A 19321-nucleotide genomic window follows, 5' to 3' on the forward strand; every position below is an offset into this window, starting at 1 on the left:
TAGGGTGCAGGGCAAGGTCGGCTGTGACGGTGGGACTGCACGGGGGGCTCTGCTTCTGCTCCTGGGCAGGCGGGTTCAGTTCTGACCGTTTGTATCCTTCATCTGCCTTACGAGAACATTAAGAGATCTGCCTGTTTCCACGTCTTTTAAAAGACTGTTTAAGAAGTGAAGGTTGGCCCAGGACACTGGTTTCTTCTGGTAGCGGTCACGGTAAAAAATAAAAGACAGCTTGTTGGGATGTCTTTTTTTTTTTTTCTTTTTTCCCCTTCAGGTGGTAAGCTTACTCGATTTAGTTCACTTCCACTAAAACTGAGAATTGACCGGCATCTGTGGTTTAAGCGAGATCGAGTTCAACCCACTGGAGGCCTTCAGAGCTGCCAGCCAGGGTTAAAATCCAACTTACTTCTCCCTCCACCGCCGTTTCCCCATTTCCCACCACGACGCTCTCCCTCCAGGCCAGGAATAACTCCCGTACCCCGGGCAGGCAGCGGCCCTGGCACAGCGAACACCTCTCTTCCCGGGCCCCCATCTTTATTCACACTAAACAGACGCTCCAGGCGTCCGGCTCCCTGCCCGGTGTCCCCCGGCCTGCGGGGCACCCGAGGCCTCAGCCCATCGCGCTGCTGCAGGCCCCAGGCCCGGCTCTGGGCCCACCCCAGCGTGTGCTCCACATCCGGCCCGGTCCCGGGGCTCGCCACAGGCCGCAGCGAGGCCTCAGGGGTCCCGGCCGCTCGCTCGCTCCCTCCGGGCCCGGTGCCCGGTACCCGGGATCGGCCCCCGCCGGCGCCTCCCCATCCCCGGGTCCGCCGGGCCCAGCAGGGGGCGCCCGCTCTCCGGGCCGCGGCCGTTGGCGTCGCCATGGCAACGCTTACAGGCCGCACCCCGAGGAGGTGCGGACGGCGTCGCGCTGCGTAACGGCACGCTGCGCGGTGACGCTCGAGGTGCCGCGCGCGCTGATTGGTTAGATTTGAATCACAGCGTAGCGCGCGGGTCACCGGCCGGAGGCAGCGCGGAGCTCGGGTGTTGTCGCTGCACCGCCCGCCTCGATCGCGATACACGGCCCCGCCCGCCGCAGCGGCCCCCCGCGACATGAAGGCGGCGTAAGTCGTCCCGTTCTTCCCCCCCCCCCCCCCCCTTCCTCGCCTCTGCCCGGCTGTGAGGCCTGGGTCCGCCCGGCCCGGCCCGGTCCCGCGGGGCCGCCCCTCACGCCTCCCCGCTTCTCCCAGTAGGGCCAAGACGCCGCGGAGGCCGGCGCTGAAGAAGCCGTCCAACCCCAGCCTGAAGGACCCCGTGGGGGTGAGTGCGGGGCCGCCGGGCCCGGCCGGGGCGGGGAGGGGAGGGGGGGGCGGCCGGGGCTCGGCCTGCTGCCGCGCTTCGGGGCCGCTCTGAGCGGCGGCGGGCCCGGTGTCCCCCTCCCCCAGGTGTACTGCAGGGTGCGGCCGCTCAGCCGCCCGGACCAGGAGTGCTGCATCGAGGTGATCAACGAGACCACGGTGCAGATCCACCCGCCCGACGGATACAGAATATTCCGCAACGGGGAATACCGGGAGGTAACGGCCTGGGGAGAGGCGGCGGGGGGCGGTGGGGAAATCCGCGCCCGTGCCCTCCGCCTTGGAGCCGAGCACGGCTGCAGGGGCTGCCTGGAATTAGGGATCAAAGGCCTTTTCCCTGCTGTCCGTGTTTTCCGCTGGCTTGCGGGGTCTCTGCAACTGAGCAGTGCCTGGATAGCTGGTGAGCTTTTCAAAACAGGAAAACTACCTAGAGCAAAAAAAATGCAGAATTGCCTTAGCCATCAAATGTCCTCCATGTATGAGAACACCACTTCTGCAGGGTGGAGGAGAGGAGTAAAAGGAGTGAAAGCAAAGCTGGCAAATATTTAGCTTGAAGGACTACTTCATGTAGGACTAATTGAAAGAAACCGACTCTCAGCTAAACCAAACATGAATCAACAGTTGATTTATCTCAAATTTAAGTTGGGCAAAAAGCAGTATTTCCCTATTTATGTAATGTGTACGGGGGGGGGGAAGCTGTAGGTTATCTCTCCAAAGTGGTGAAATGTCACCAAGTGTAGAAAGGTGGGTAGCAGGTCACAAAGCCGTTCATGTTGTTACTTGATCGATACACCTAGAGCAGGAGGGTGTAGGTCATGCGTACAGAATGAGGAGCCAGAGTACTGTAGCGCTGATCGTGGTTTGGTAGTGAAACAGTCAACTGCAGGTTCTCAACACAGTGCCCTAACTCTAAATAAGAAGGTCATAGTGTTTCTACCAAAAAAAAATTAAGAAAGAAGGTTAGTTGGGATGTAGAATACTTTGTTTCTGTTTTCAGTATGGGAAATTCTTACAGGAAGTACATAAAGGAACCTTCAAAGGCTTAAAGAAAACAGGCAAAGATTAATTAAAAGTTTGGTAAACAAGCCTCGCTAAAAAAATGAAAAATTCAAATGCTTATGTAAGCAGATGTTTTGATTGAAAAGTGACCAGGTTCATTAAAAAAAAACAGTATATTGAAAAGCTATGACTGGAAACAGAGGCTAAACTGGAAAAAGACACAAACTTAAACCAAAATGATTAAACGCCAGAACAAGTCAACTTTGGCCATTGTGGGTGCTCCTTTGCTCAGTTCTTGCGTAGATGACCATTGGAGCTTGAAGCTGTAAATTGTGAGACCCTCCAGTTGCTGGGAGGTCAGGCTTTGTGATCCTTCTGGTTGTTTCTGGACTTAAGCTCTGTGAAAATGAAACAGTTGCTGTCCTCCTTATGCACATCTTGTTCTCAGAATAGCTACATTGGAGCAACTGCCCATGTTCAAACATTGGTATAATCCTAAAGTAGAATCTTTATCATTCTGGTACCTGATGGAAAGGTATGAAACAATGAAGCGCTTTGACGCAATGGACTTCTGGACAGGGAAAGGTAAGGTTTAGGATGGTGTATTCTCTTTTCTTCAGACGCAGTATTCATTTAAAGAAGTGTTTGGCACCCTTGTTGTTCAGAAGAAGCTTTTTGATGTGGTGGCTAAACCTCTAGTGGAAGATCTCATTCGTGGGAAAAATGGTGAGCAAGTATTTGTTCTCTACCACTTTTCTGTATGTCTACCATACAGTTTCTTGTATTGCTATGAGTTCATATGTCTCAAGTTTTCTTAGCTTGTCAAGGTAAAAACGTGCGTACCTTGTTTGCAATGAGAATAGCTCCTCTATACAACATCCTTGGGAGCTCTTCTTGCCTTTCATTACTTTGAAACCTGTTTACCTTTGTTATGATGTGCATGTTACTTGTGTCAAGGTCTAATCTTTTTGTACCCCATTAACTGGAAAAGCATTTTTCTGCAGAATAGGATGACTTTTCCACCTAAAGAATGACTACAGAAATAAATCAATTTGTAGGGCTTGAGCTCCTGGGCATGGCTTGGTATCGTGGTGTTGGTCCTTGAAGTATCTGGCTTATGTCAGACTCCTTGGTAACAGTGGTAACAAATCAGGCTTCTACACCTGCAACTTAGTGGCTCCCAAATGTGCTCTTCCCAGAGAGTTGAAGTGGCTGTCAGTGGGCAATGCAAACACTACCGATGACGGTGGCTTTTGCTGGGCTGCAATAACTTACTGTTAACTGTTCGAGTCATTGTTTCTTCCAAATACATTTGACCCAAGAAAGACAGGATGTGTGATTCTAACAACTTTTTTTTGCGACAGCAAGCATGATTACACCATTTTCCTGTCGCTCCTAGGTCTCCTGTTTACATACGGTGTGACAGGCAGTGGGAAAACGCACACCATGACAGGATCTCCTGGTGATGGAGGGCTTCTCCCGCGCTGTTTGGATATGATCTTCAACAGCATAGGACCGTTCCAGGCCAAGCGATTTGTGAGTAGTTTTGCACTGAATTCTCCACGCTATTGCTTATAACAGCCTAAAAACGCTAAATAAAATGTTCTAAGTGTTTATCTCCTGCCCGGTCACGTGACTGGAGCACTTTAATAAGAAAACCAACCAAGAAAACCCCTCTCCCATGAGATCTGAAGAGCAGGGCCAAGGAAGCAGGTGTGGTACCTAGGATGGACATTTCATGAAGATGTATGGTCTGGCCATCCTTATAATTATCGCTCATTCTTTAATTAACTTTTTTAAAACAATAAAAAAGGAAAGAGGAAGCTTTCTGAGTTACGGAATGAAATCTCACCACAAGATGCGAAAGCCGCAGGAAACCGTATCTAAAAGAATATCAGGCATGATGTGAGGCTTTTCTTGTGGTCAGAAGTCTCTGGATTTTTGGTATCTAACTATATTTGCAATAATACTGGAAGTCTTTTCCTTGGTAGCATGCTAGCTGGGGAGCTTTTGTGAAATACTGTTATCTGGGAAATAGTGTTTTCTGTCAGATCTGCTTTGCATTAGCCAGCAGATCGAGTGTTAGTGAGGGGCGTGGTATTTGCTGGTTGCTAGACAGCTTGATCAAATAATTTGTTTTGCTGGCCTTCACCTTATGTTCTCTAGTGTTTGTCATCATATTGTCTAAACATATTCACTGCTCAGGTTTTTAAGCTCGATGACAAGAATGGTGTGGATGTTCAGTGTGAAGTAGATGCTCTATTAGAGCGCCAGAAAAGAGATGCCATGCCTGTTCCAAAAACTCCATCTGGCAAGTAAGTACCTATTGTAACATGCAGGATGACTTTAGTTAATGTAAATGTTATTCTGAAATTGTGGTTTTAACTTGCCTTGGTCTCTTTATCCTTCCCTTGAAAAAGGAAGGACAATATTAATGGAAAGCTAGGATATTTTTGTATGGTTTGATCAATTGCATAATTAATTATTTAGATTAGAAGACTGAGAATCAGGCAACAGAAGTCTATTTTTTTTGTACCTGTTAACCCATGAGTAAAATGCTGTGACTTCACCGAGTAGGACTACTGTGAAGTTAAACTTGGGGATATTTAGCAAAATAGTGAGATTGCTGAATGGAAGGTAGGATTGTTGACTATCCAGGAATTTTGCAAGGCATTTCTTGCTGCAGCTGAGTACAGCGGTGTCAGATGAAAGTTTATCTACTTTTCAGAGTGCTTGTTTTAATATAATGTGACTGGATGTGTTGTCATCAATTGATAGTGCGAGCACTTCGTACTCAAATCATGCTGTCTGTCAGTAGACTTGCTTTTTAACTGTATAGTCGCCATCTGACACGTTAGCTGGCTGTGGGTGCTCTGTTAAATCATTTATTGTGTGTGTTCAACAGGCGACAAATAGATCCAGAATTTGCTGATATGATCAATATGCAAGATCACTGCAAAGTGGAAGAAGTTGATGAAGATAATGTCTACAGTGTCTTTGTCTCCTATATTGAGATCTACAACAACTACATATATGACCTCTTGGAGGAAACTCCCTTTGATGCTATAAAACCAAAGTTAGTTTTATAAATATCATTACTCCTATTTCAGTTATGCTTTTGTGGGAGTCTTTGGAGCTGTAGATGTAGCAAGTCTGGCTCAATTCATGGGAGTCCCTTAAAAAATCATGTAAAAAAGGCGATGGCCGAGGACTCCAGATGATAGTTCTTAAGTGTGCCAAGTACTGATGGTTGTTCTGTTGCTGCTAAGACTTGGTGCTCCCTTCCTCATTATAATGGGAGATTAATAAGCAAATATTTAATTAGTTAGGCAGTGTGTTGTATCCCACTGAGATTCCAAGTCTATTCATGCTGTTCCTAGCAGGTGACTGCTGCAACTGGGCGAGTAAGCCATTCCATAGCTTACACTTATTTTTTTCCCTGGAAACAGTGTATTGGGAGAAAGTTGCTATTTTGTTGTTGCTTTACAGTTAATGCAAGTCTACATATTATTTCACTGGATGCCAATCATTTCCATAGAAACAGAAATGAATAGTCTCATAAATGAAGTTCTGGGTGTTCTTTGGAAAGGTGTGTGCTTGGCTGATTTCTAAAATTGATAAATCTTAGGACCTTCAGGAAAAGTCTGCAAATTAAACTTTGAATATGGTTTCTTTTTTAATTCTAAATGCATTAAAGAAAACCCTACACATATCCATAGGTACATGTGTTAATTAAAGAGTTGGCTGATTTACAAAGACTAACTAGAGCAAAACGAGCCATTACTCTGAAGCATCAAGAGCTGCTCCAGGGTACTGGTTTGAAAAGGGTTCAAATGTCTGTGAATGCTTTTTAAAGAACAACAAAATTATTTGGTTTAGTATTGTGCTTATGTCCAAAAATCAGCCTACAAAGAATCTTGGGTTATTTCCATTTATGGAAGCTACAGTGTATTATATATAAAAAGATTTGACACAAGCTGAATGACTTAATATTTTTTAACCCTGTTTTTTTGGTAGGTGGAACAATTGCAACACTCCTGTGCGAAATGGTGACTTTATGTATGTGCATAAGCGTATTATTCCCAGTATTGAAAAGCAAAATTTTCTTTCAGTAGAAGCAGAAAATAAAATCAGACTGACTCCCTATCTCTTCTTGCTTTACTAGCGAATATAGAACGCTGTTGAAGCCATCTTGCTTCTGTATGAGCGTATGCATGTAGAAAAACAATAGCTGCCATCCAAACCCATGATTTCCAGTAAGAATTGCAATTAAATGTAGCTCTAAATTAAAGCAGTAGCTGAAGTGTAACTAATCTTGGCTGAATGTGTGTCCATGTACTTGTACTTCCTCTTCCATCTGCTGTATGGATAATTGACAAATTCAGTCTGAATTTTGTACTTAAACAAAAGAAAATTTGCATGACACAATGTATTGTTGTGCATAAACATCCACTCAATTTTAGTGTTTCTTTTTTTGTTGTTCTATTTCCTCCCTGTCCTTAAGACCTCCACAATCCAAAATACTTCGTGAGGACCAGAATCACAACATGTATGTCACAGGATGCACAGAAGTAGAGGTGAAATCTACAGAAGAAGCTTTTGAAGTGTTTTGGAGAGGTAAATCTTATATTTTAACTTCTTGAATTCAATATGTATGTGTAATCCTTTACACTACCATGCTGAAAATAGAATTGGCTTTGCCACGTAGCAAGTCTGTTAAATAAAACAGGGGCTTAGAGGGATTGTTTTTCTTCTAAACAGGTCAAAAGAAGAGGCGTATTGCAAACACTCAGCTGAATCGAGAATCTAGTCGCTCTCACAGTGTTTTTATTATAAAGTTGGCTCAGGCGCCCCTGGATGCAGATGGAGATAACGTGCTGCAGGTGAATACTGCGGCAGGCTGTTAAAGGAGAACTTGGGGGGTGTGTGTGTGTGTGTGTATGCTTGGAGGTGTGTTAGGAGAGGTGGTGAGCCTTGCAGCATGGCTTGCCGATGCAGTTACCGTGTCTTGAGTGTACACGTCTTGCTAGTCAGCAATTTCCTTTTGAAGGAAATCAAAATTACCAAATTTCGAGTCTTTGAACAGAATTAGTCACCTTTTTGTAATGAAAGTTGGGCATTAAAACAGAGTGAGGCTGCTTATTCCTTTGGTTTTTACCTCTGCTTCTTTTGCGCAAAAACTGTTAAGTTTGGAGGATTTGAATGAGTGCAGTTGTTACATCCAGCTTGTGGATAACAATTTGTTATCCACAACTTGTGGCCCAAGACAGAAGGGATCTGCTAAACTTATTCACAAGAAAAGCTAGTGGTGCACATCTTCTTGCATTAAGTGCTATAAAAACACCCTCAGACTTTATTTAAAGGCACACCACGTTATTTTAAAGTGTGCATGCTGGTTTAGGTTTGGGGGGTGGGATGTTCCACCGCATTAGAAGGAATATAGCGCTAATCATTAGCCTAATGTAATTTGTTTTCTGTAATAGGAGAAAGAGCAGATCACTTTAAGCCAGCTGTCCTTGGTTGATCTGGCTGGAAGCGAAAGAACTAACAGAACAAAAGCTGAAGGGAACAGGTTGCGAGAAGCAGGTATGTACCACCCTTAGACAGCCTGGTGATTTTATGTGCTAGTATATGCTCGTAGTAGCCTTGTCTCCTAGTAAAGACATCGTAGGAAGAATTGAAGTGTTCTGTTATGATGTTCAGTTGTCTGATTTGCTGACCTTAAATCCTCCAGTTTGGTAAACCACAAGTTTTCAGTAGCACTTAGCTCTGATTCTTTCTGTTCATTAGAGCAGTTATCTGTAACAAATATAACTTAAGTCCGGGCAATTTGTTCTTAAGTAAACTGCTAAATAATTTGGGAATGTGATCCAAATAGTTGCTTACAGGTGTTTTTGTCTTTTGGGGTTTTTTTAAGGTAATATTAATCAGTCGCTAATGACGTTAAGAACATGTATTGAAGTTCTACGGGAAAACCAGATGTATGGAACAAATAAGGTATGCAACCCATTATCTCATTATCATTTGGTTTGATGAAGATCTGGTGTAATGAAAGCTTACTAGATCTTTCATGTACTTTATTTTAAGATGGTTCCATACAGAGATTCCAAACTGACTCATCTTTTCAAGAACTATTTTGACGGTGAAGGAAAAGTGCGTATGATAGTGTGCGTTAATCCTAAAGCCGAGGACTACGAGGAAAGCTTGGTAACTTCTTGCAGATCTTACCTCATTTCCCCCCATTATTTTTTCTTCCCCCCCCCCCCCCCCCCCCCCCCCCCCCAAGCTTGTTACTGAATTCTTGTACTTCTTTAGTAGATGAGAGGAATGATAATTTTTGTGGCTTGGGCACTTCAGGTAATCAAATACAATATTGCAGGGCAAATGTAATTTTTAAGAGGAAAAATAAGATGTGGAGGGCACAACTGCTACTTGCCTGTAAAATAGGCAAGGCTTCTCTACTTACAGAAGTCCAGATAGCCACATCTAGGTGCTTCATCCCTACTGTGACCGTACTTGCAAAAACTTCATCTCTCTGCACAGTTGGTTTCATGGTTCCTGGGGGCTAATGTTGGGTGGTGTTACTGGGAAGGCTTCTGGATGCTCTGCTTCAGGATCACAAGCTATCTAGTTGGAAACTATTTGAGATTATCGCTTGATAATGTCTCCTCTAATACTTTTATTGACATAAAATAACACTGTCAAACTTGCATTGGACTGCTTCTGGTTAGTTTTGTTGCTAAGCTTGCTTTTGTTCTTTTGTAGCAAGTCATGCGCTTTGCAGAAATGACCCAGGAAGTTGAAGTGGCCAGACCTGTGGATAGACCGCTCTGCGGCTTAACGCCAGGACGGCGCTTTAGGAATCAGGCCTTCCGAGAGGAGCTCTCACGGAAATTGGAGATGCGGGGTGGCCCGATAAATGGAGGTAAATACCAGAGTGCTAGGTGATTACAGTGCAGGGGTTTTTTTCTGTTAGGAGTTGAAGGCTATTTTAAAACAAATTATTTGAGCCTTGAAAGTGCGAAAGGAATTTCACTTAACTGTTACTCGTTATTGGCGATGAGTTGAATTCGTGGGGCCATTATTGCAGCTCCTGAAAGGAAATTGTGCTGCAGATGATACTTTGATATTTTTGTACGCTTAAGGCCTACTTTAGAAATCAAGAGTTGCCTGGAGGTATTGTAAAGCCATGAATCAAGGTTGTCACACTTAATCTCAACACTGTCATCTCTTCTGAAAACTTCTAGTTCTCATTAATTATTCTAAGTTCTGTCTGCTGCATGATACTGTGGAATGAATGATCTGTGGCTGTGCATTGTCAAATGGAATATTTCTGTTCTGTAGCTCGCTGACAGATTTTTTTGTCTTTAAATCTTACAGAAAGGGAAGAGCAATCTGTTTCAGAAATGTTTTTGCAGAACTTTCCTCCATTGCCTTCGTGTGAGCTATTGGATGTTAATGATGATCAAACACTTCCAAAGCTTATTGAAGTCCTGGAAAAACGCCATAAACTACGACAAATGTTGTCAGAGGAGTTTGCCAAAAACGGTAAGAATTTGAACATCAGTGCGGAGCTAGATTTTTGGCACCCATGTTACTACTCAAGGGATCTCTTCTGTACCAACATCAAATACGTATCTTGTCTAGGTTGATCATTTAAACCTGTTTTGAGGTAATGAAAGAGCTGGTAGCATTAAATTGGTAGGAGAAAAACAGAACGGCTTTTGATATTATGGAGAGAGGGTGAGAAGATAAAATATATTGATTGTCTTGCAGTGCTTGCATTTAAAACGATGCTGCAAGAATTTGACTCCAGTGTTGTATCCAAGGAAAACTATATTCAAGGAAAACTGTCTGAAAAAGAGAAAACAATAACAGGACAGAAAATGGAGCTAGAACGCCTGGAAAAGAAAATTAAAACTTTGGAATACAAGGTCAGTTTTTTCATTGTCTAAAGCTGAGCACAAAATACATTTCCTGATGTCAAGAAGCTTGCCAAATGGGACACAGAAGTTGCTTGAAAGATGGATATTAGAAACAAGATTAAAAGTATTTTGTGGGGAACTTTACTGAACGCTTTTAGCTCTTTGGCTTTCTTATGAGGTGAGGCTTTTCTTTTACATTAAGATGGGCAACTTATAAGAAAGTTGTAAAATCTCTGAAACATTTTGGAATGTGGACTATTTATCTGGGTGTATTTGTACAACAGGTAATATATTCTATTGTATGTTAATCAAAGATAACTAGCAGTTCTGGACTTAGATGGTTGCACTTCTAAGAAGCATAGCCAAGTCCTTCCTCTCCTCCTCCAGATTGAGATTTTGGAGAAAACTGCGACAATCTATGAAGAAGACAAGCGTAATCTTCAGCAAGAACTAGAAAGCAAGAGCCAGAAATTGCAACGTCAGGCTTCTGACAAGCGTAGGTTGGAGGCACGATTGCAAGGCATGGTGGCAGAAACAACTATGAAATGGGAGAAGGAGTGTGTAAGTATGCTAACGTATCTATTAGAAATGTGTAGTGGAGCAATGTGAGGGGGCTTGGTTTTGTGAGGGTTTTTATGTGGCAGTGGCATTAAGAATGGAGACGTGTTTTGGTTTTTAATTATGGGCTCGAACAGACGCTTTGAACTTAACTTCTATAAATGTAGTATGGTATGATAAAGACCTCAAGGACTAGCAGCAAGCTAAAGCAGCTCCCTTAAGCACTCGGTCACTTCATTTCAATACCTAGAGTTTGTTCTTTTGGGTTTGTGGCACCCTAAGGAGTGGTTCTCTTGTTCTGTCGGTTGTCAGCAGAAGCCGAATGTTGGGGTTTCCCCTTTATCCTCATGTAAACTCTTGCTTGGATTTGCACTTGACAAGCAATAAGGAAAGGAAATCTGAGGGATTAATTTGTACTACTGCAGGACTGTTTACTGCTTCAGGATCACTTATAGAAGTATGGTTAGACGTGCTCCTGTTCGTCATAATTTAGGAAGCAAAATGGTTATGGCATTAAATGTGGAACTGTTTTGTAATCTGGAAAGTTGTTCTTTAGCTTGATACGTCATTATTTCCAACAGCTTGTATCTCAGTGGGGCAGAACTTCATTCCACGTGGAATATGTAATTCCCTTCAAACTCTCAGCACAATTACTCGTGCTTTTGTGTAAGGTACTTCATGCTTTTCCTTGCTTGTCTTTGTAGGAGCGTCGTGTAGCAGCGAAGCAGCTGGAGATGCAGAACAAACTTTGGGTCAAAGATGAAAAACTGAAGCAACTGAAGGCCATTGTTACCGAACCAAAAAATGAAAAGCCAGAGAGGCCTTCGCGGGAGAGAGATCGAGAGAAGCCTGTTCAGAGATCAGTGTCTCCTTCACCGGTACCTGTAAGTTGCCTTTAAAACACTTCTTGATACAGGGAAAAGCGTATTTATGAGAATGAACTAAAGTGCAGGCCACTTCTCTTTAGTGGCTAGAAAATAGTTCCTAAGCACAGATTTTGGATAACTTAAACTTGCTTTGAGTTCTCCATCTCCTGTTGTATTTATCAGTGCTCTTTACTCGTGCTTCTACCTTCTAATGATACTCATATTGGAAGAATGCCTGATTCTTAATGCTGTCACTGCAACACAATACCTCTCCAAAACAATAATCCTGAATAGCTGAATTGGCACTCTGCACATTGTCAGTGTTCATTGTTTTATTGCCTGAAAGTTGACAGTTCTATACGTTCACTAACTTCTTTCCCGTTCTCTCTAGCCTTCTAGTAACTTTACCGCTCAGGTCCCTAGCAGCCAGCGGCTCGTGAGCAACCCGCAGGTGCACAGACGTTCTAATTCTTGTAGCAGCATTTCTGTGGCATCCTGTGTTATGGAATGGGAGCAGAAAACCCCTTCGCACAAGCATACCAGTGGCATTTCTAATGCAAGGAGTAGACAACAAGAACCAGAACAAAGTAGAGACTATAACTCCTCAGACAGAAGGCGAGGGATGTGCTGGACTGGAGTCGTTGAGGTTCCCAGGCGTAGAGATGAGCTAGAAATAGAAGAGGATCAATGCTGCAGGGTTAGTGCTGCTCCTGTCGCAAGCTTAATGTAGTGTTGCTTAGTCTGGCTCAAAAGCTCATTACAGCTGCTCTCTGAGCACACCTAATGCAGGTTGGAGTTTTCCCCTAAATGTATTTCTCATAGGACAGTTCTGTTTCCAAACTGAATCTCACTACTCCTTCTCTTTGACTTCTTAACTTGACATTTAGAAACTCCTTAAAAGCAGCGTGTGTATTTCTCGCTGGCGCGCAGATAGCACTTGTAAGGTACTCTGAACTAGCTAGACTTTTTCTTTAGCTATAAATGTCCTTGTGTGCTAACTTGTGTCTGTCTCCTCAAATCTATCTTGCAGCCTGCAATTTGCCATAGTCGTTTGGCCAGCTTAAAAGGTGGTCTTATGAGCCGTATCTGCAAATGTTTACTGGAAATAGCGCTTGGACAAACATCTCACTTTTGTGACTAACTTTAACTCTCTTAGAATAGTCTTCCCTAACTTTCACATCTGCATTAAAACTGGGGGCTTTGCTTACAGGTGGGAGACTTTTTTTTTAATTAAACCGCTGCGTGCAAATATTTGTATCGGTGGTGTGTGTCTCATGTTATTGCAGTGGCTCAGGTAAATCGAAGAGAATTGTACAACCCCAGCCTCTTGAGAGAGCTTCTTGAGAGGAGGAAAGTTTATCGTGGTATGATTCATATTCAGTAGTGTTTTCAAAATTCCTGGTGTTAGCCAGCTCCATGAAGTCAAGGACGTGCTTTTAAGCAAATGCTATTCCAATTAACTAATACATAAACTTCTGTCAGCAGAGTAAAACGTGACCAGTAGTAGCGTGCCTTCTCCTTGGAATGTAACTTCCAAGGTACTGTGGCACAATTGTTTCAAAAAAACCATCAACAGAAATAAGTACTTGCCCGCTAAAAGGGGGGGAGGTGGGTATTGAAATTCTTTCTTCTTTTTTTTATTTAATGGAAGATTTTTGCTGAAAGCTGCATGTCCCTATATATGTTTAACTTTTAAGAGCTGCTTTAAACTTGTAAGAGGCTTATCTGTAAAGGGTACAGCCAATCTCATGTCGATTGGTCAAATCCGAATTGATGCTCATCATCTGAGAACACAGCAGATGGAATTCGCATTCTTAGGTTTGGGTTGTGTAACCTCACCATGATTCAGAGGTCTCTAAAATTAGTGTGTAAATGGAACAGAGAGAGTCTGCAAATACTCTTTCAAAAGCCCATTCAAAGATCTTGAAGGCACCCAAGTTTTTAAACAAGTTTCCAGATGTTTTTTCTGATTTCCCTGAGCAACTGACAACTGTGTTCATGTTCGTAAAATAAAAATAGATGAACTCCAACCATTTCTCATGGATTTCCAACAGCTGCGTTCCAAAGCAATAGCGCTAGGACAGGGGATGCTTCCTCTGCTCTATTCACTCGGAGGAGTTAGGAGGTCTTGCATCCTTTAGAGATGTTGGAAATCCATACTCAGTCTGCTTGCTTTGCTACCTCAAAAATACATTTTGATCCATGAATGCATCCATGGAAACATCAATTTTCTCTTTCCTGGTTGGTTAATATGTTCATAGCAATCCATTTTGATTTGGAAACTTGGGAGGAGCATTATCAAACATAACGATGTCCTCCTTGAGGAAACTTTACTAGGCATGGAATGCAATAGATTGGATAACGCTTAGCTAAAATTTACAAGAAATAGGAATTGGCACAGAAATAATCCATTGATAATTTTATGCAGGCTCTTGGTAACGATGCCTTTCAGGATGCACTCTGAAAGACTTTAGGAACAAAGCTTTGGTCTCTGTACAAACACATCTTAACCAGACCTGCAAAGTTCACTTCTACTAACGCTATCCTGAGAGATTTACTGTGTGCTGATCTCTTCTGATTCTCTTCCACTCTGATCAGAATGCACCTCCAGTTCGCCTCAGACACAGACGGTCGCGCTCAGCTGGGGAGAGATGGGTAGATCATAAGCCACCTTCTAATCTGCCCACTGAAACAGTCATGCAGCCGCATGTCCCTCATGCCATCACAGTAGCGGCTGCCAGTGAAAAGGCACTAGCTAAGTGTGACAAGTATATGCTGACGCACCAGGAGCTAGCCTCTGATGGGGAGATTGAAACCAAGCTAATTAAGGTAAAGCAAATGCCTTCGTCGTAAACTCGTGCTAACCCTGTCAAAACCGATTTCTGGCAATGTATTTGTGCTGCAGGCCTACTGGCTTGCGAAAGGGTACGTTTGACTCCATCTGCTGAGAGATTTGATTTGAAGGTTTTGTGCAGTTGGATTCAAGGCAGCTTCCAGAGTCTGAAAATGCTTTTCTTGAACTTTGTCAATACTTCGTATAAACCACTACAAGCTTGGTTGTCTCAGTCATCGTTTTTGTTGAAAGCAATTACATTTTTTTCCTCTACTAAAATGCAATAATCCATTTGTAGTGAAAGTTTTAGACTTGTGGCTGCAGCTAATCTTGCGGAGTCAGTCTTGTCGGAGTGATGTTATTCAATTTCCACTAGCGGTATGAGTGAGCTTGCTGCAGCGATGGATGCTCTAATGCTCTGGGACATAATTTCTAGTAGTCGACTGACAAACAGGTTGGTGAGACAGCCTAGGCTTTCAATGCTCGTAATGTTTCTGTCCCAAAACACTGACTGTACTTACCAAAGGCAAACTGAGAGCTATTTTTGTAATTTGTAGCAAGAAGCTTTTGGTTCATTTTTCCTACAGTCATGGGCCTTCTAATATTGTCTTTTTTTTTTTTTTTTTTTTGAGTTCTAAAAAGGCCCTCGCTCCTGTAAGGTAACCTTGTAGGTTCCAGCGATGTTTCCAAAAGCAAAGCCTTGCATAGCTGACAGACATATGTGTTCATGCTGAGGAATGGAGCTATTGAGATTAAGCCTATGGCATGATTTCTGTAGTATTACTTAATCATCGTTATCATACAGAAATATCTGCCATCGTAGTGACTGCTCTGTGGATATCTTGTGTGGCCATCAGGGTAGATGGTGTTCGCTCTTTATTGTCCTGTGTGTAATAAGAGAAGATCTGTAATGGAGGAGAGTGTATTTGTGCAAGGAAATGATGTTTGTAAGCGCTGAAGTTTTCATGTGAAAACTGGCACTGTAGCCATCATACTGACGTCGCGACTGTACCTTGTTCACTGCTTTTGGTTTCCAGGGGGATGTTTTCAAAACCAGAGGTGGTGGACAGGCTGTGCAATTCACGGAGATAGAGACTCTGAAGCAAGAATCTCCAACTGGGTGAGTTGTCTTAATTTGGGGTTCTGACACTGTTGGCAATATGTAACTCTAATAGTGCCTGATTCTGGTCCAAATGATTGAACAAAACCTTTTTGCATCTTAACCTGAAGTCACATAAAAGTAATTTGGAGAGGCTTATAGATGCTGTAGCTGCTTTTAAGGCTGGTCTGCTGCTGAGAGCAAAGTATTTGTTTAGTAAGTATAAAATGTATTCTCTTGTGTATGAGAATCTGCCAAAATACATGACACTTGTAACGTGGTTTTCCATATACTTCTCTTCCAGTCGAAAGCGAAGATCATCACCTTCCAATCCTGACCCAGCCGAGGATGCTGCAGAATCTGAATGGACTGATGTAGAAACCAGAGTAAGCTATAAACAAAGTGGGGGGGGGGCATCTAATGCTTGATCTGGATGAGGATTTGGGGTAATGCTGATAGCTGGGGCAGGGGTTAGCAATAGAGACTGATTTTTCCATGTCTTCTCAGTGTTCTGTGGCAGTGGAGATGAGGGCAGGATCAGCTCTTGGACCTGGGTATCAGCATCATGCTCAGCCCAAGTAAGTTCATCTCTCCTTTGTAGTGGGGATGTTGCATTCTCTGTCCCGATAACATCTAAAGTGAGATAAACTTTTTTAACTTTTTTCCCCCCTTGACCTTGCTGCCCTTCCTGCTTCAGGTTTGGGGTGCACACCTCCTTAATACTGTAAGATAAGCAGGCTTATTCGGTGTTGGAAACTGGTGACAGGCTAGATCTGTAGAAGACACTAAGCAGAATTATTGACTTGTCTTCTGGGTAAAACTCTGGCATTCTGTGCAGTGAGCAGAACGTCAGGTTTGATCTTGTGCTATTTTGACTGTAAAAAGCTGGGAACTGTAGGGTGCTTAGCAGTCCCAGAGAGGCATAGGATTAGGGATGGCAGGGACAAAGTACTAAGCTGTATTCCTTCTTCTGCCCCCCTAGCCTTTGTCAGGTGCTGATGTAGTAAAGAATACTCACTTTTGTATCTTTAGATAAATTTAAGCTAAACAAGGTTACAATTTCAGTATGGTATAGGGAGGAGGGAGCTGAGGTGACTGTAGGATATACCTCCTGGTAAACTTGAACATAGCTAATATTCCTGCTGCTACTTGCTGGGTAACTGTCGAGGTGCCTGCTAAGGAAGCATGGGCTCTAGCCATGCTAGAAGAAACGTTCCTCTTTTTCAAATGCATAGATAACAGTCTGAATTCTTCAGGGCTGTCTTATCCTTCTTTAATGTGGTGGGATCAGTGGCAGTCGCACACAAATGCAAACTACCAAATCAGAAGTCCCAATTTCTAGCAAAAAATCTAAATGATCCTGCAGTTTGTAAGGCTAGTGCCCAATGCCTGAGCCCCGCATCTAACAGAACACTGCGCTGACAAATGCTTCAGATAAGATAGTTTTGTTAAGCTAGGCGTTACAGAACAGAACTCAATATCCAGGTTTGGATATTTGCTGGCAGCGCTGTGGAAGTCACCTTTCCAGCTCAGGGGAAGAAAACGTGCAGTTCTGCCAGTCACGTTTACAGGCAGGAGAGAGGGCTGGAGAGGTAAAGAGGCTTCTGTGAAGCCAAAATCAACTAAACTGATTGCCGCTTTAGAGCGATGGTGGAAGGGTATTTTGGAGAGCATCTGAAATCAGTAATCCAAACCCCCTCTCAGATAAGGTAACAAATGTGTGCCTTTCATCATGCGCTTTATTACATCTCTTATTAGAAACTGGAACCTGCTCAAGGCGCCTGCTGTTACTTGCAGCCTTGCTACAGCCTTGTAATATCGTAGTAAATCCTTTAGTTTGCCCATGTATTTATGGAGCTTGTATTTATTTAAACTTACTTAATAACTGAAATAAAACTTTGGTTTAAGCTCACAGCTATTTAGAAAAGAAAGCACAAGACAACTGTTTCTTGATAAATAAGCTCTTGAGTTTTCTTGTGCTAATTGTAGCACTTCTTAGCATAATGAGATGTGAAACTTCTGCATACAGCAGAATAGGTGAACAGGCTATTGACTACTGCTAAGGAAAGCTGCTGCTGCGTCAAATCTGAAAGTTGTTTGTGGCTTTTTGTCTTTTTTAGGCGAAGAAAGCCATGAACTTGATGTACTACTGCGTTGAAATCCTCTTGATTTTATCAGACTGATGTAATATCTGCTGCCAGTGATAAACTTGATAAACTGCTTTGTTATCACTACAGGCTTATATTATTACAACGGCCTGTGCTAGGCACTGGTTAAATGGGAGATACTTTGTGCCATCCAAAGAAGCATACGTGTGGGTGCGTATGTCGTCTGTTGGCGTCGGGGGTTCTGCCATTGTGTCCTCTGCACTTGGGGAACTCCTGTCTCATATGTATGAAGCTCTTGTTATTAAGCTGTATCTTTATAGACTAATGACACAAGGCTTTTGCCTTGTGTATTTTTTTCAGCTTTTTTCATTTTATAGTGCAAAATCCTTCCATTCTTGTCACTATCCCTTCCTCATCAGGTCCTCTGTTTTGAAGAGGCATAAATGCTGCTATTTATTTAGATGCAGTAACGCACTTTAAGAGTGTTTCTATGCCGTTTCATATTTTATTATAACTAGCAACAGCTTGGTAATGTGGATTTCTTCTTGAAAGAATTACCTTTGATTATTTAATATGCAAATCAGCTTGTGAAAACATTTCAATCTTCAGACCTTCATAGTAACGAAGCAAGAATTCTGGTATGATGAGTAACGGTGACTTGACATCAGACCTACTTTATTTCGTAGTGCAAGTAAATAATTAAATGTTTTACATCTGTAGATAAGGGGTAAAAGGGTAATTTGCTCACAGATATGGTGAGAACTTTGTGTGTGTGGCTCTGCAAACATGTTAAAATAAATACTTTTATTCAATGGCTCTTACAAACCATGTTCTTGTCACTTAGGGGTATGCTAAGCTGCAGAAACTGAGGTGTAAGCATCGCAGCTTGTGCAAAGAGCTGTGAATGAATGCACCTTTTGGGCTTCTTCTGAAGCTTAAACCAAGGGATCTGCTTGGATCTCAAGATATGTTTTGGACAAGCTAACCTTCATGTCTGCAAATTGCTTTTGAGGGCAGTTGGTTCCGTTTTGAGTGAGTGACTGTCTTGTTAAAAGATGTTGAAGCTTTGAGCTTTTTCCAGCATAGGAAAAAAAGCTTTTCTTACCAAGTACTTAAAAAAAAAAAAATCCCCTAGTTTGTTTTTTTTTTTTAAGGAAAAAAGTGACCAGTATGAATGCCTGTTCATAGCTGCTGTAAACAAATTATTTTCAGATGGTCCACAGAAAGGCTTATATTGTAAAGAACCACCACTATTCCGCGGGTCTCGTAGGCCCACAGCTGGAGCAGCGAGCTGTAGAGCAGCAGGAGTGGCTGGCGCGAGCAGTGTCCTCTGTGGTGATCTTGGCGTTCGCCTATAGCAAAGAGCAGCCTTGATCCTAATCCCCTTGTGAGAGCACGAGGCAGAGCATCGTTATTCTGTTGTCTGGCACAGGCAGTGCTGCTCAATGGTTTCAGAAGCTTCCCACCTTGGTCTGGGAAACGAAGTCCTGATCCAAAAAGCTACAAGCAGAGGTGGAACCAGCCTGAAGAAACAGGTGGGTTTGAGAGGTGTCCGTGAACATGAGCTCGACAGGCAAAGCCTGTGCAGTTGGGTGATGGAGT

The 19321-nt window shown here is 43.0% G+C and overlaps 1 protein-coding gene across 6 annotated transcripts; it reads left to right on the forward strand.

Annotated features, from left to right (window-relative positions):
• The first annotated feature begins 981 nt into the window (after nt 1-981).
• KIF23 (kinesin family member 23) lies at nt 982-18534 on the forward strand. 6 transcript variants are annotated; one of them, XM_054837467.1, is made up of 24 exons: nt 982-1100; nt 1227-1296; nt 1422-1550; nt 2951-3056; nt 3730-3866; nt 4536-4645; nt 5236-5406; nt 6348-6389; nt 6835-6947; nt 7092-7213; nt 7814-7916; nt 8248-8327; nt 8418-8537; nt 9096-9255; nt 9711-9878; nt 10107-10264; nt 10643-10816; nt 11518-11697; nt 12071-12376; nt 14278-14508; nt 15550-15632; nt 15916-15997; nt 16119-16189; nt 17732-18528. In XM_054837467.1, exons 1-24 carry the CDS (start codon nt 1090-1092, stop codon nt 17745-17747), a joined length of 2943 nt encoding a protein of 980 aa, XP_054693442.1. In that variant the 5' UTR covers nt 982-1089; the 3' UTR covers nt 17748-18528. The 6 variants fall into 6 exon arrangements, with proteins under 6 accessions (XP_054693442.1, XP_054693443.1, XP_054693445.1 ...); XM_054837468.1 differs by having other exon boundaries at nt 1230-1296; XM_054837470.1 differs by lacking the exon at nt 12071-12376 and having other exon boundaries at nt 17732-18534.
• The last annotated feature ends 787 nt before the right edge of the window (nt 18535-19321 follow it).

The sequence above is a fragment of the Grus americana genome, chromosome 10, assembly GCF_028858705.1.
Source record: "Grus americana isolate bGruAme1 chromosome 10, bGruAme1.mat, whole genome shotgun sequence".
In the NCBI taxonomy this organism is placed as follows: Eukaryota; Metazoa; Chordata; class Aves; order Gruiformes; family Gruidae; genus Grus; species Grus americana.